Source organism: Rhinatrema bivittatum, chromosome 1 (genome assembly GCF_901001135.1).
Source record: "Rhinatrema bivittatum chromosome 1, aRhiBiv1.1, whole genome shotgun sequence".
NCBI lineage: Eukaryota > Metazoa > Chordata > Amphibia > Gymnophiona > Rhinatrematidae > Rhinatrema > Rhinatrema bivittatum.
In genome coordinates, this window is record NC_042615.1 from 308,145,516 (window position 1) to 308,160,730 (window position 15,215).

A 15,215-nucleotide genomic window follows, 5' to 3' on the forward strand; every position below is an offset into this window, starting at 1 on the left:
TTGTGCATCTTTAGCATATATTTATAATTCAGTCATCTTAAAATAAAGCCTAAAGTGCAGAGTGCATCTCACATTTACTTACCTCATGCCTGGATCAGAAATATCTGAGCATTCAGGCTGCTCACTCCTAAGGAGTTTCCTTGGAAAATGTAAATATAAGTAGGTGAACAGGCTTGTAGGTGGATTTGATTGTCCGTGGGGGTGGAGAGGAGGGGACTGTGTGCAGGGGGTTAGCAGAGAAGCACATTTATTTTTTAAAAATAGCTAGGATGCTGTCCTGGGAAACTGAGACTAAAATTGTGAAATATATAGCAAGATTTATACATTGTCACTGATCCTGCCACAATCCACAGCCTCTTACTGTTTAAATTTCAAATCTTCTATAATTCTTTTTAGTTTCTTAGGGGGTCATTTATTAAAGCACTATATGGCGTTTTCGCATGCAGAAAACGCCATTAATGAGTGCGAAAGCACCATAACGCATGGTGTGATGCAAATGACAAAAAGGGGAGGATATTGGGGCAGGATTTTTGGCCAAGTGGGCTGGGCTCACAGTTCTAACTACATCTTTTTCATTTGTGTAAAGCTGTGTGATAGGGCTTTATTGTGGGGAGAGAGAGAAGCTATAATGTCCTCACACTAGCTAGGTATTTATATCTCTATGGGAGGCCCACCTTGTAACTCGAGGTGAGGTTTAGGTATTAATGTAGGGGTTAGGGGCCACTTTGACATGCAAAGTGAGATGAACGAACAGAACAGTACTCTCTTGTGAAGATTTGATGACCTTCGGAGTGAGGAAACTCACCCAAAGATGAGATTTGTGCAGTGTTCTCTCAACCTAGCTTGATGTTACCCAGGTAGAGTCCATCAAGCTAGGTTGAGAGGACATTGCACAAATCTCATCTTTGAGTGAGTTTCCTCACTCCGAAGGTCATCAAATCTTCACAAGAGAGCACTGTTCTGTTCGTACGTCTCACTTTAAATGTCAAAGTGGCCCCTAACCCCTACATTAATACCGAAACCTCACATTGAGTTACTAGGTGGGCCTCCCATAGAGATATAAATACCTATCTAATATGAGGGCATTATGGCTAGTCTCTCTCTCTCTCTCTCTCCCTCCCTCCCTCCCTCCCTCCCTCCCCCCCCCCCCTCTCCCTCTCCCTCTCTCCCTCCCCCCCACCCCACACTGGTGGTAGGAGGACCCTGACAGCTAGGCTGGCTCTCCAGGAGCTTAAAACTACTAAACATGGTCCCCCCAGTGGTTGTATGAAGGAAATACAACAATTCTGGCACTTATCACAAAGTGCAAAAAAGTTATCACAATTTGTACTAAGATAGCACCTCACATACGTATGAGCACAAATTGCAATAAACTGCCTATTACAATAAAACACACCCCTTTTCCTATCGCATGCGATATTTAGTGCATTTTGATAAATCCAGGCCTTAGACTGTTCAGTGTAGTTACAAGTACTCCTGGTACACATGCATCCAAGTGCCTATACCAGCCACCCAAAGGATCTGTGTCCTTCGATCTGTAAAGAGAATATGCTTGGCACTGCTGCAGAATCCACCTAACTGTGATGACATAGAAAAACATCATGTGTCCAGTATAGGTGCATACATTTTTCTGAATAGTTACCTGAAGTTACAGTTATGATCTGGTTAGTGGTTGCTTGTTTTTGTTTTTTGGTTTGTTTTTGTTTTTTTAAGGAAAAGCAGAAACAAGTAGCGAGGTGGATGGTCAGGTAGGTGGTAGCTGATGTTGACAGAGCACTTGGGGATCTTTTTTCTGTAAAAGTAATATGCATTTGAACTGGTAGGCTTTTGTTCTTTTTATGAACCATAAAATGGCGTCATTTGTGTTTTGGTTTCATTTTATTTTAACTGGTGTAATACCATCTCGGAAGACTTTGGTGCTTCCCTGCAGAAACAGACTCCTCACAAAAAAACGACCTTGAAAGTCAAATTCTGCGAGCACCTGTGCTTTTCTTGCGATACGCGGTACAGTTTTTAGTTGTGGCTTGCATTTTGAGGTTGGATTTCTGAAAGCTTGTTTTATTTGAAACTTGCAATTCCACTGGCCTTCATATTGTGACCAACTTCAGTAGATGTGGCTGCAATACAACATAAAATAGTACAGTTATCTGTTTCCATTCAGACACAAAAAAGGGGTTAAATTGGGGCAAGTTTGAATCTTGTGAGCCGCAGTGCCAGTCATCAGGACTTCAACCCAACCCATGCCCTTTGCCTTCTGTCCAATATATGAACAAGTAAAATCAGAATTCACTTGTGCGGGTTAATACAGGGCGGCCCATGGAAAAGTAGCCCACCTCCAATATCAGTGCATTGGAGGGAGGCTAGTACCCAGTGTGGATGAGGGTTTTTGTGTGGGTGTGTGTGTGTGTGTGTGTGTGGTGTGTGTGTGTGTGTGTGTGTGTGTGTGTGTGTGTGTGTGTGTGTGTGTGTGTGTGTGTGTGTGTGTGTGTGTGTGTGTGTGTGTGTGTGTGTGTGTGTGTGTTAAGAGATATTTGTCATAATTGAGTGACTGACGACATTATCCCTAAAAGTACATTCAAGTTGCATCATTCATTCATTTTTAAGCAGGTGCTTGTTATTTTTTTTCTCTGTTTTGAATGCTAAAATCAGTTGGGTTACCCTGTCGAACCCCATAAACCTGCCCACGGTCTGTGGTCAAGCAACAGGTATTTAGTGGCAATTTGCGAGTCTTTGCAAAATTTACCATCTGAGGTTGGTGGTGACTTCACGGCTTGATCCCAATATTATGGGGTGCCTGTGGATTCCTGGAAGGGTCGGGGAGGCCAGTGCTGAGCAAAGGGGGTTATTCCTTTGGAAATGTTTCATTTCAGTGACTCGACTGTTCTGAATATTTATTTATTTATATTTAAGTATCATCAAACCCTGCACACAAACAATTTTTAACTCACACAAACACTAATTTTTCCTTCTAATAGCAACAATCCCTTCCAGCAGAGCATTTACTGTCATAGGATGCCTGAGGTGAATGAACCCACTTCTCTAGAGAATACTTCAGCAAATACTCTGCCCAGAGGGGATTATTACTTAGTCTGAAAAGTACTTGAAAAGCTGCAGAGTGCTCCTGATAAACAGTGCTGTCTTCTGTCCCCCTCTTGTGCTTGCCCTGTTAGTGACTGGATGTGTGTCTCTCTCTCTTTCAGCCGTCCCATTTCCTCCAAGCCACCGGCTGACGGCAAAGGAGGTGTTCGACAATGACGGGAAGCCCAGGGTGGACGTCCTGAAGGGCCATCTCATGAAGGAAGGGCGACTGGAAGAGAACGTAGCCCTGAGAATAATTACAGAGGGCGCATCGATTCTGCGCCAAGAGAAAAATCTGCTGGACATTGATGCTCCGGTCACAGGTGAGCGAGCTTTAAGGATGTGGAGCAGGGAAAGGTGTGCTACAGCTCACAAGGCAATACACGACTTGTTTCCAGTCTAGTGTGAGTCTGCACTCGACAGTTGTTCAGTGGAACTTTGGCCTGTCTCATTTTATATATATATTTTTTTTTTTGTTTTGTTGTTGCAACTTTCTTAATGCATTTTTAGAGTACATCTTTGACATTTGAGGGCGATATCACAAATTTTTTGAGCCAAAAAAAATGCCTGATGCCTCGAGTTGTTCAGTAAACTCTTCCTGTGCTTTTGTAGGATGCCGATCTTGATCTTTTGTTGATGTGGATTTTGGTTATAAATATTTATTCCTGATTTTTAATTAAGACTGGTGGTTTTTGTATTTGTCAGAATCTTTAAGGGCACGAGGTACATTGGGTGATTGCTCTGCCGTGGAATTGTTTTAGACTTTTTCTTTAGGAAACAATTATTTTTCTAAGTAACTAGGAATGAGGAGAGCTAACACTGCCTGAACACAGGAGCCATGTCAGTTTGTTTGTTTGTATGCGGGGCTTGGGGGGAGGGCTTTGAGGAGCAGACCCTCTTCCTGATACCATGGACAGAGATGGGTAGGTGACCACCCAGGCGGCTGTTACAACTGCCTCTCAGGGAGCATTGGGGCAGTCACTTGCTTCAGCCACAAGAAGCAGCCCAGTGTATAGCAAGTGCTGGGTCCATTTTTCTCTATATGCTGTCACTGTACTCTAACAGCATGGTGAGCTTTGGAATGACAGTCTGAATAATAGCAAAAAAACCCAAACCACCCTATCCTGGCCCTCTACCCCCACGCCCACCCAGGCCTTCTTGTGGTTCATCAGAGAGGAAGCAAGGCCTTTGAAGACAATTTAAACTGAGTTCACTGCATCTAAAGTGGAGTGGTACCAGTTTATCTGAGAAGCAAAGCAATCCCATTTAGTGGAAGTCCTAAAAAGGGTCAAGTGAAATATGACTCCCATTTCATTTTCTTTGGGTGGTATTCAGTAGTTTTGGTAAGTTTATAGGAGATAGGTCTGGCCATTCTCAAGATCTAAGTGCACATAACTACAAACATGCACTGCGTGGGTGGGGGTGGGGGTAAAACCCCTGGGACAGGATCCCAAAGACCTCACCTCAAAGGTTTTGCTGGTCGTCCTCTCCTGTTGTTAAGTCACTCTTGAGTGTCCAGAATTCCCTGATTTAGGGGGAGGGGGGGGGGGGGAGATCACTTCCTAGGCCCTGTGCATTTAAGTCTTACATAAGCATTTCAGTCCCTTATAAATGGCACAAATAATCACATTGGAAGCTGATAAGGTTTCCAACGTAATATTTACTGATTAAAGATGGAAATTAATAGAAAACTTTCTTTCAACTCTTGATATTTACAAGTCCAGTGTTACAGCTTCAGTTCTGGAATACATTTGTGACCTTATACTTGTAATAAATGTATTTGGTGGTTAAAGCCAGTTCCAATTATTTTGTTCCTTGTCCTTTCCAATCCCCGGCATAGTTTTTAGGCTAGGATAAGGTTTTAACCCAGTTTAGATGTATCAGTGTGACGTCCCATTTCTTGTGCCTTTTATTCAGTAGTTCCATAGTCTCCTCACTTCCTTATTCTCTTCTTCCCTTGTTAATCTCAGTGAGATGGTTGTGGATGCACCTGATTGGTGCCACTGGTCGTTTTCTTACTTCTCTTACTCCTCTTTACCCAGGAACTAATGGTGATTCAGTTCTTCCACAAAGCCACTGATGGCCCATGGGCTCTCTCTCTGGGTGACAGACACCACTTCCTCAAGACGATAAAGAATCGGAGTCTCCTGGCCCTAGGTTACTCGGGTACATAACGAAAGAAAAGTTTAGAAAAAATGGGAACCAACACCAGAGGCAGGAAGGGTGGAAAAACAACTTTCTCTTCCTAAAATAAGGGTTTCCTAAAAACATGGCAAAAATAGGTAAAGATATCTTGGCTTCTTCACTTCACCCAGGTCTCAAACCCAGAGACCAAGCGTCTGTTTTTAGGAAAAATAAACCGTAAGTGAGCAGCAAAAGGGGACATGCTTTGTCCCTGGGAGAGCCAACTAAACATTCTGTAATTTAGGATGATGGCAGAGCTTTATTATAATCTTAGGAGCTCACCATTTCAGACTCCTACACAGGGGGGGAGCTGATACCCATAATAATCCACTCCTCTGTTTCCCTTGTAAAGATGGGAAAATCCTCTTAGTAGGAACTTACAGGGTTCTCTACACTTATCTTTACATTATACAAATGTTAGGAGCTCCAGGTGAGCACGGCATCGGGTCTGCATATGCACACATGGCGGCCATGTCACACGGGAGCCCCTAACAGGCGAAGAGGGGCAGTGGTGGAAGACAGCTCAGGGACTTCCCCTCCCTCTCTCTCCTACTTTCCCCGCCCGTTCCCTTCTGTGTGCTATTTGAGTACCTTTGGAGCTTTGCAGGGCGGTGTCTGCCCCACCTCTCGCCTGCTGTTTAAGAGGAGGCCTCAGCCAGTAGGATGTCAGCACCGCGGCAGAGCAGGAGCAGGATGAGGAGCAGCGGTGATTTCCGAGGTGGAAGATGGTGAGTGGGAGGGACAAGGAGGGGAGGGGGGTTAATTGAGAGAGGGGAGGTGCTTGAAAGGGGAAAGAAGAGGAAGGTTAGTTAGAGGGGAGGGGTGAGAAAAGGAGGGAAAGGGGTTGAGTGAGAGTGAAGAGAGGGGAGGGTGAGAGACAGAAGAGAAAAGGCAAGGAAGGGGGTGAATGAAAGGTACGAGAGTGCAGGATGGTGAGTGAGAGGGCAGGGAAGAGGGGTGAGTGAAAGAAGGGAAGGGGTGTGAGGTGTGGGAGAGGAGGCTTGGTAATGAAAGGAGAGGGGACAGTGAGAAGGAAGGCGGTGATGGAGGAGATGTGACAAATGGTGGAGGAGGGAAGGAGTGAAAGGTGTGAGGAGACCAAGGGGTGAGGAAGGGAAAGGAGAAGATGGCATGAGTGGGAGAGGAGGAAGAAGATGAGAAGGGAGGGAGGGGAGGGAGAAAATGAGAGGAGTGAGAAAGGAGGTGAGGGACGGGGAAGGAGGAAATGAGTTTAATGGGAGAGCAGTGTATAAGTGATGAGTGGGAGAGGACCAAGGTAAGAGAAGATGGGGAAGGAGGTGGAGAAGGGATGAATAAGATAGAAGGGAAAATAGGGGAAGAGTGTGTAATGGTGTTGGGAAGTTAAATCAACTAGTATGCACTTACGCACTTACACTTTCAAACTTACCTCAGCAAATATGCCTGCAAACATTACACCTGCCCTTACATGTGCTGAAATGTTTGAGGAAAATGCAGAGCAATGCACCTAAATGTAAACCCATTCTCACCACCGTAAACGCCTGCGCTCAGTCTGGACTAGCTTAATCAATCAATTCATTAATTAATTAACTAATTAATTAACTAATTAATTAATTATTTATAACTTTTTATATACCGAGGTTCAATTAACAAGATTAATTATCACTTCGGTTTACATTACAACCAGCAAAAAATAACAGAGACAAAGTTTTGTTTTACAATGAACAGGGTAGAAGTAACCTGGATTAAAACAATGAACAGGGTAGAAGTAACCTGGATAAACATAAAATGGGTGAAGCAAGTATAGAGAATTGGGTCTGTATAACTTGGGCGAAAAGCAGGGACATTAAATAGGGGAGGACTATGAAGGCCTCAAGTTGGATAGAGTACTCATGATGCGGATAAGAACCAAGGCTGAAGTGAGTAGTTATGGGAAGGAATTATGGGAAGTTATGGGAAGGAATTACATACGTGATATGATGGTGCAAGGGTCGGGCAGGCCTTCCTGGCCTTAGCTGGGAAGAAGAGCAAAGTCCGCCTGCTGATCGACGACGTTGCCTCTTTTTGGGAGTTGGATGCCATTGTGCTGCCCTCTATGCAAGCTTGACCTTGCTGTCTCCCCATTTCAGTCCTTCACCATTCCAGGTGGAGAAGCAGATGAGTTTCCATACCTTCCATCTTTGTTATCCTGCCCCTTCTCCCTCCACCCCAAGCCTCCCCGGTTTCCATAAAGATCATCTTAGGCAGTGTACAATTAAACAGATCTCACACATCCGTTAATACAATGCAAATGAAACGGTCCCAAACTCACTTAAATGCTGCCGTGTGTCGCTTATTACCATCTCTGCTGGTAGCTTATTCCAGGCAGCCCTCACCCTCTCTATAAAGAAGTATTTCCACTGAGCCTTCCTCCAACTTCAGTTCGTTATGTCTTGCCCTTGAAAATATTTTTCCATGAAAAATGCAATGACTTGGCATGTTATTGAAGCCTGCTAAATTATCACCCCAATTCCTTCATTTCTTTTGCAAGCGCAGACCGTTCCTTGTCGAGTTTCTGTTGCAGGCCCTGTATCCCTTCTCGAATCAGAGAAATGTGAAGTCCAAGCTGCCTTATCTAATCCCAATATCCACATCAACTATTCAGCTCTACAATTCCTGCCACTCCCTCAGAAATCCTCTGTATTTATCCCGTGCTTTCTTGAATTCAGATTCTGTCCTAGTCTCCACCACCTCCACTGGGAGGCTGTTCCATGCACCCTCTCTGTAAAGACATATTTACCATCATTCTGTGACCCCTCGTTCCAGAGTCTCCTTTCTACGGAAGGAGGCTCGCCTCCTGTGCATGGAAACCTGGGAGGTATTTAAATGTGACTCTCATACCCTAGCATGCTTCCCTCATTTCAGTTGTCCTTTACAGAAATGTTGTCTACAGCCCTAAACACAGAACTTACTAGAGCAGCGGTTCTCAACCGGTGCGTCGCGACACACTAGTGTGTCGCCAAGCACCGGCAGGTGTGTCGCGTGGCTCCCGGTCCCTCCCGCTGCTCGTTCTTCCCTGCTGTCGTTGCCGCAGGGCTATCAGCACGTTCAAGCCCAGCGGGAACGGCAGCGGTGCAAAAAAAAAAAAAAAGCTGTGGCATCCGCAGCTGCCCTTTTCTTCTTCCCGTGCCTGCATTCCCCCCCCCCGGACCCGGAACAGGAAGTGGTGCGCGGGAAGAAGAAAGGCCGTGTCGCAAGAGAACCCATGCCTCGCGCGCCATCACGGCACACATGGGGAAGCGCTGCTGCGGCCGTATGGCCAACCGGTCTTCCTGTTCGGGGGGGGGAGCGGAAGCGCCGCGTGCAGCTTCCGCTTCCTCCCCCCAATGCAGGAAGATCAGCTGCCTCTCCTGCTGCCACCTGTTCTCCTGCTATCTTCGGGCGTCGGGCCGTATGGTCCGCCGATCTTCCTGCTTGGGGTGGGGGAGCGGAAGCGCCGCGCACAGCTTCCGCTTTCTCCCCCAAAGCAGGAAGATCAGCTGCCTCTCCTGCTGCCCCCGGCCTCCTGCTATCTTCGGGCGTCGGGCCGTATGGTCCGCCGATCTTCCTGCTTGGGGGGGGGAGGGAGGAAGCGGACGTTGTGCGCTGCGCTTCCGCTACCCCCCCCCGACAGGAAGTTCGGACGCCCGAAGATAGCAGGAGTCCGGTGGCAGCAGGAGAGGCAGCTGATCTTCCTGCTCTGGGGGAGAAAGCGGAAGGGAAAGGAGAGAGCAGCATGAGCCTCCCGCGATCGATGGAATTCTTCCTTCTCGGCCTGCGGGGGCTGGAGGAGCAGCTACCGTTTGTGCTGGGGGGGGGGGGGAGGGGGGAGGAAGTGAGTGACAGAAAGAGAGAAGCAGCCAGCCAGCCTGTGTGTAAGTGAGAGAATGTGTGTGATTGAGTGCCTGTGTGTAAGTGAGAGAATGTATTTGATCGAGAGTATGTGTGTGATTGAGAGAAACTGGTCAGAGAGCTGATGTATGTGTATATGTGAGAGACAATGAAAGTGACTGCTCAAGGAGATGACTGATGTGTATGTGAGAGTGTGAGACAGTCAGGGATGTGTGTGTGTGAGAGAGAGAGAGAGAGAGAAAAAGCATGGAAGTGAGAAATCTGGGTATGTGAGAAAGCATGAGAGTAAGAAGCCTGGTGTTGTGGGGGTGTATGTGAAAGAAAGCATGGGAGTGAGAAGCCTGATTATGTGAGAGAGAGCATGGGAGTGGGAAGCCTGTGTGTGAGCATGTATATGAGAGAGACTGGTTGGTAAGGTGATGGTGTGACTGGTGTGTATGTGAATGTGAGAGAGAGAATGTGATTCAGGGAATGAGAAGCCTGTGCACGTGGAGAGCGAGCATGGAAATGAGAGAGAGACTGGGTGTGTGTGTGTGTGTAACAGAGAAAGTGATTATGGGAATGAGAAGCCTGTGCATGTGAAGAGAGTGAGCATGGGAGTGAGAACCTGGGTGTGTGTGAGACACAGCATGGGAGGGAGAAGCCTGTGTATGTAAGACAGAACATGGAAGTGGGAAGCCTGTGTGTGTGTGTGTATGCATGAGAGAGATCAGGTGACGGGTGTGTGTGAGAGAGAGAGAGAGAGAAAGTGATTATGGGAATGAGAAGCCTGTGCAGGTGAAGAGTGGGCATGGGAGTGAGAAACCTGTGTGTGTGTGAGACACAGCATGGGAGTGAGAAGCCTGTATATCTGAAAGAGAACATGAGAGTGGGAAGCCTATGTGTGTGTGTATATGCATGAGAGAGATCAGGTGACTGGTGTGTGTTTGCGTGTATGTGAGAGAGAGAAAGAAAGTGATTATGGGAATAAGAAGCCTGTACATGTGAAGAGTGAGCATGGGAGTGAGAAAGCTGGGAGTGTGTGAGATTCAGCATGGGAGTGAGAAGCCTGTATATCTGAAAGAGAACATGGGAGTGGGAAGCCTGTGTGTGTATGCATGAGAGAGATCAGGTGACTGGTGTGTGTGTATGTGGGAGAGAAAGAAAGTGATTATGGGAATGAGAAGCCTGTGCATGTGGAGAGAACAAGCATGGGAGTGAGAGACTGGTGAGTGTATGTGAGAAAGAGAAAGTGATTATGAGAGTGAGAAGCCCATATATGTAAGTGGAACACGGGAGTGGGAAGCCTGTGTGTGTGTGTATGGCATGAGAGAAACTGTTCAGGAAGGTGACTGGTGTGTTTGTCAAAGACTGGGAGATGATTGGTGTGTGAGAGACAGAAACTGGTCATGGGGGCATGACTGGTATGGTGTGTGTATGTGTGTGTGAGAGACATGGGCCCTAAGGAAGAGGACCATGAGTATAGAGCTTAGCCACTACTGCTGCTTCTGGTGTGTGCTACAGCCTGCATGGAAGAGGAGTAGGAAAGCTGCTGAAGGGGGTAAGTAAAGGTGGCTTTTTAAGTTTATTTTTCTTGATTGACTGCTATTTTAATTATTTAATATTATGTGATGTGTCTGCTTTTTTTGAAATATTTTATTGGTGTTTGGAGAATTTTTAATAGTTTTTATGAGTTTTTAATTGTTGGATGTTATTCTGTTCATAGTTGTTGTGAAACATTTATTCTGCTTATTAGTATAGTTTTACAATTATTTCTGTGTGGGGATCTATAGCTGCTTGCTAGTTCTGTTTTCCTAATAAGATGTGTATTGGTTTTTAGGGCCTGATTTAATATTTGTAGTGTTGCCTTTTCATAGATAGGGTTGCTCCTGTTTGAGTGTATTCCATAATACAGGTGTAACTGTGTGTGGATTAGTTTATGTGCATTACTACAGATCCTGGGAGTATGTTAGGTCGGTTCTGTGTCTGTTACAGAGATATTTTACTAGCATGTAAGTGTTTTATCAGTCTTATTTGTTGCGTTTTCTCAAGAGGACATGCATTGGTGGTAAACTGCTGTCTTTTCATAAGTAGGGCTATTGAGCCTGAAAGTATAAGGAGTTTGAGTTACTGTTACTGAGATGACACCAGAACCAGAATATCTTTTTTGTAGAGTGAGTTGAACGGGGAATGTCATAATTCTGCTTTACATCCATTATTGTGGATCAGGGGGGTTCCCGTGAATGCAAACTGTACATTTACATCTAGCCCTGTGACGATCATGGGTCAGTGTGTCACGCATGTGAGAACCATCTGTCAGGTGTGTCCCGACAGAAAAAAGGTTGAGAACCACTGTACTAGAGAACAATACAAGGGCAAAATTACCTTCCTTTTCCTGCTAGCAATAGCTTTCTTAACTATCCAAGAATACTGCTGCTTTATTACACTGTCTGGCAACCTTCAGGTAATCCAAGATTAGCATTCATGGCATTTGCATCCCGCACGCTTGATTTTATACTATTTCTTTTTTTTTTTTTTTGCATTGAAGCACAGCTTCCAAACTCTCTTGGCCAATTCTTCTAGATTTTATCAGGTCTTCTTTCATTTTTTTGTCTACCCTGCTACAGATTTTCTTCATGGACAAGCACATACATGTGGGTGACATCCTCTGACGATGCCAAGTATGAACATTTTTACTAGCTTGAGCTAGGAAGGCCTAGAAAGCTTTATACACATGGGTGGTAGGCATCGTGCAGCTACACACACTGTACGGCCCTCTCAGTCAGTATTTTCCTGAGCCCTGAGGTACTCCACGGGTCAGCATGGGACTCCCATTTGGTTATCACTTTCTTCATTTCTATTGCTTAACTACTTCTTCACCTGCTTAACAACTCTGTCTTGCTCCCGTACTGGCTAGTTTGTTTACAAGTCTTCTGCGTGAAAGTGTCCAGGGGCTTACTGAATTCCAGATAGGCCATACCCACTGCCCCTTCCAGATCCACCTCATCAAAGAACTCAACGGCAAGTTGGTTTGGCAGATCTTTCCCTTACGAAACCATCTTGCCTTGTATCTGTTTCAAGGTACTGCCTCACTCATTTTTTCCATAGCTTTGCCCACAACTGAAGTTAGCTTGGCAGATATTTAGTGGCCTGCTTCATCCTTGCTCCCTCACCTGCTCTCCTGCAGTCCCTGGGAACCAGTACTACTGTAACTAAAAATGAGGGTTTGGTGGGGGGGGGAGGAATCGGGAGAAGGTTTAAAGTCTCCAGATGGATGGAACCCTCTCCTTTTTCTAAAGGGAAATTGAACAGAGCTGCGAGGGATGCAGTCGGCATTTCTTGGACTCCCAGCTCTGCTCCATCAGGTCCCATTGCCTTATCTTCTCCTGTTTGTGTGTTACGTGCTCCTCTGTAAATGTGTTTGTGGTCATTTGAGAGTCATTGATGCTCCTGTGTCCTTCCTTAGGCACATCTCCTTCCCTTTCTTCTGCATTTACAGAGCAAAACAACTGGTTAAAGATTTTTGTCTTCTACTAGTCCCCCCTCCCCCCCCCCACCCCAGTGCTGGCCTCAAATTCTCCCTTTATCTTTAATGTTCCTGTTTTTTAAAAATCTGTCATGAAATGTCTTAAAAAAAAAAGGTTTTATCTCCTCCTTTTATTGACTGGACAGTTTTCTCCTCTGGGCCTAACTGTCTTCCCTGTCTAACTTTTATTTATCCTGAAGCAATTTGCTTGTCCTCATCATCTTCTGTTTTGTTTTTTTTGGGTTTTTTTTGCAGTTTTTGTCTGCTGGTGTTTTTTGCTCTTACCGTTTCATGCAGCCTCCTTAGACAATCATATTGACCTCATTTTCCTCGTCCCCTTGCTGGCTTGCTTCCGACAGATTTGGCATTTGGGTTTTATGTCAGATACTTACCAAATTAAGCACTACAAATAAAGGATAGATTGCTGGGATAGAGCGGCAGGGGGTGCTTTAAGACCCCGCAGTTTGCCACTGGATAAATCCACTGTACTTATGACAAAGCAGTGTTCAGAAAAGTGGAAATTGGTTTGAATGTATTTCAGACACGTTGGTAATTGTGTATATGCGGTGGTACATTCCAGCCAAACACGACGTCTTGCGGATTTCAAATCATTATGGAAATGAGTGTGTTGAAAAGGGGGAGTAGGACTTTATTTTATTTTATTTTTTTAATTTCTGCAGGAAAAGGAGCGGCTAGCAACTGCGATGAAACACATTGCATGTGTGCTTCTGCCTTCGTTTCTCCTCCTGCTGCTGAAGGCAGGTCTGGTTTCAACATCTGACTTTCTGGCAGGCTCCTCTGTTCTAATTGTAGCTGCCCAGAGTCCTTGGCCTGCCAAGATAGCAGACACTGAAGGCTGTGTTATCTGATGTTAGCTTACTTTCTCCTGCATTTCGTCTGCTCCTCCCTCCTCCCCCCTTAATACCTGTAGCTGGCAAATGCTAAACCTTACCTAACCCATTTCCTTTATAAATAACTTGGGGGAAGAAAAAAAAAAAAAGGGAGGATCAATCCAGCAATCGAATGTTTATTTATAGTGCACCTTCTGTGAAGTGTGGAATGACATAATTACTTCTAGAATGCAAGACAAAGCACACAATATAACAAACAGTTAAGTAGGCAATTAAAGGACTAGCAACCCCTAATCATTAGGTCTAAAACAAAAAAACAAAAGTAAATGGAGCCTTATTAACCAAACTATAGGTTAGAATAGTTAGCTTTTTGGTAACTTACCCCCTGTCCTGATTTTCTTGTAGTGGAAATCATACCAACCAAGATTTTGTGGCTTATGAAAGTGGATTCTTTTATTGAGACATTAGAATGCTATAGTGAGCCAAGCTTTTTTTTTCAGATGTAATGGGGCTGCATTGCCAGAAAAATCACTCCTCAAATCCTGTCTTTTTCAAATGGAGGGAATTTAGTTTACTTTAGAAGTAGACCGTGACTTGTTTTACAGGGTTAAGAATGGTGGGCCTCAAGCATGCATGCTCAATGGGGAGGTTTTTTTTTTTTTTTTTTTTAAATTTTCTCACTATTACTAAGTCATGGCCTTTTTTTTTTTGTAAGTTTTAGTACAGAAACCGCTCCCCCTATCCCCCTGCCACTGGGAAGCCTACCAATAATAGGGCCAATGCAAAAAGGTTCACGCAGCACAGCGCACCGTTTAACCCTCAGTTGTGCACACGTTTTTTAAGTGCAAACTCTGCTGCCCATATAGCAAGGAGTTTTGTTAGGCCCCTCGCATGGAAATTGCATGCTAATGATGTCATTAATACAATTAGGTATTGCTGAGGTTTGCTGGATTACCGTCTGTTTTCTTAGCATTGGAAACTTAACCCCTAGTTCGAGAGAGAGTAAAGTTTCCAGAGCTGATGTTAATCTACGGCAGAAGCTGGAGTTCTGATGCCAGGACATCTAATTGGGATTTTATGAGTAGAAAGCATGCTTTGCACACGCAACACGTTTTTTTCACACACACAATATGATTTATGTGCCCAAAAAATGCTTTCTCCAAAGAAATATGATGTATGCGCATACATTTTTTTTTCTGTGCACCAAGTGTTTTCTGTGCACACATTTTTTGGTTTGTGGGCATTTTTTAACTCCTGATGCTTTAGCATACTGTTAAGGACTAGAGGGTGGACTCGCATCAGCTGACCGTCAGGACCAGGGCCCCAGAACCGAACCAGGAGGCAGAAGCGTGGTTACACAGGCAGGGGTGAGGCAGACAGAGTTTTTGCAACTTCAGGAGGCAAGCCAAGGCTAGGGCAGGCGGAGTTCAGTCCCAGGCAAGAAGCAAGCAACAGGGCGAAGCAGGCAGAGTATGTGCCAAGTCAAAGGAAAGCAACAGCCAGGGCAAGGTCAGGAGTCAAACCGGGTCACAGAAGAAAGGCAGCAAAAGCACAGGAATGCATAAAACAAAACCTGTTACTCAGGCATCGGCTCCGAAGTCTGAACCTCCTTTTATAGGAGAGTAGTGTCATCAGAGCATACCCAACAGGGAATCCAGTGCACTGGGCCTATAAAACTATTGAATTGTCCAGAGCTCTCACCAGAGCTGCAGGATGCATCAGAGGATCAGGACACCAGGGACCATGCT

General features: G+C 45.1%; 1 protein-coding gene across 5 annotated transcripts in view; it reads left to right on the top strand.

Moving 5' to 3' along the window:
• Positions 1 to 15,215, top strand: part of PPP3CA (protein phosphatase 3 catalytic subunit alpha) — a 728,982-nt gene that overhangs the window by 234,255 nt on the left and 479,512 nt on the right. For all 5 annotated transcript variants that reach the window (XM_029597060.1, XM_029597061.1, XM_029597063.1 and 2 more), the window contains exon 2: positions 3,201 to 3,401. In XM_029597060.1, the coding sequence (XP_029452920.1) occupies positions 3,201 to 3,401 (201 nt within the window). The remainder of the gene's footprint in view (positions 1 to 3,200; positions 3,402 to 15,215) is intronic.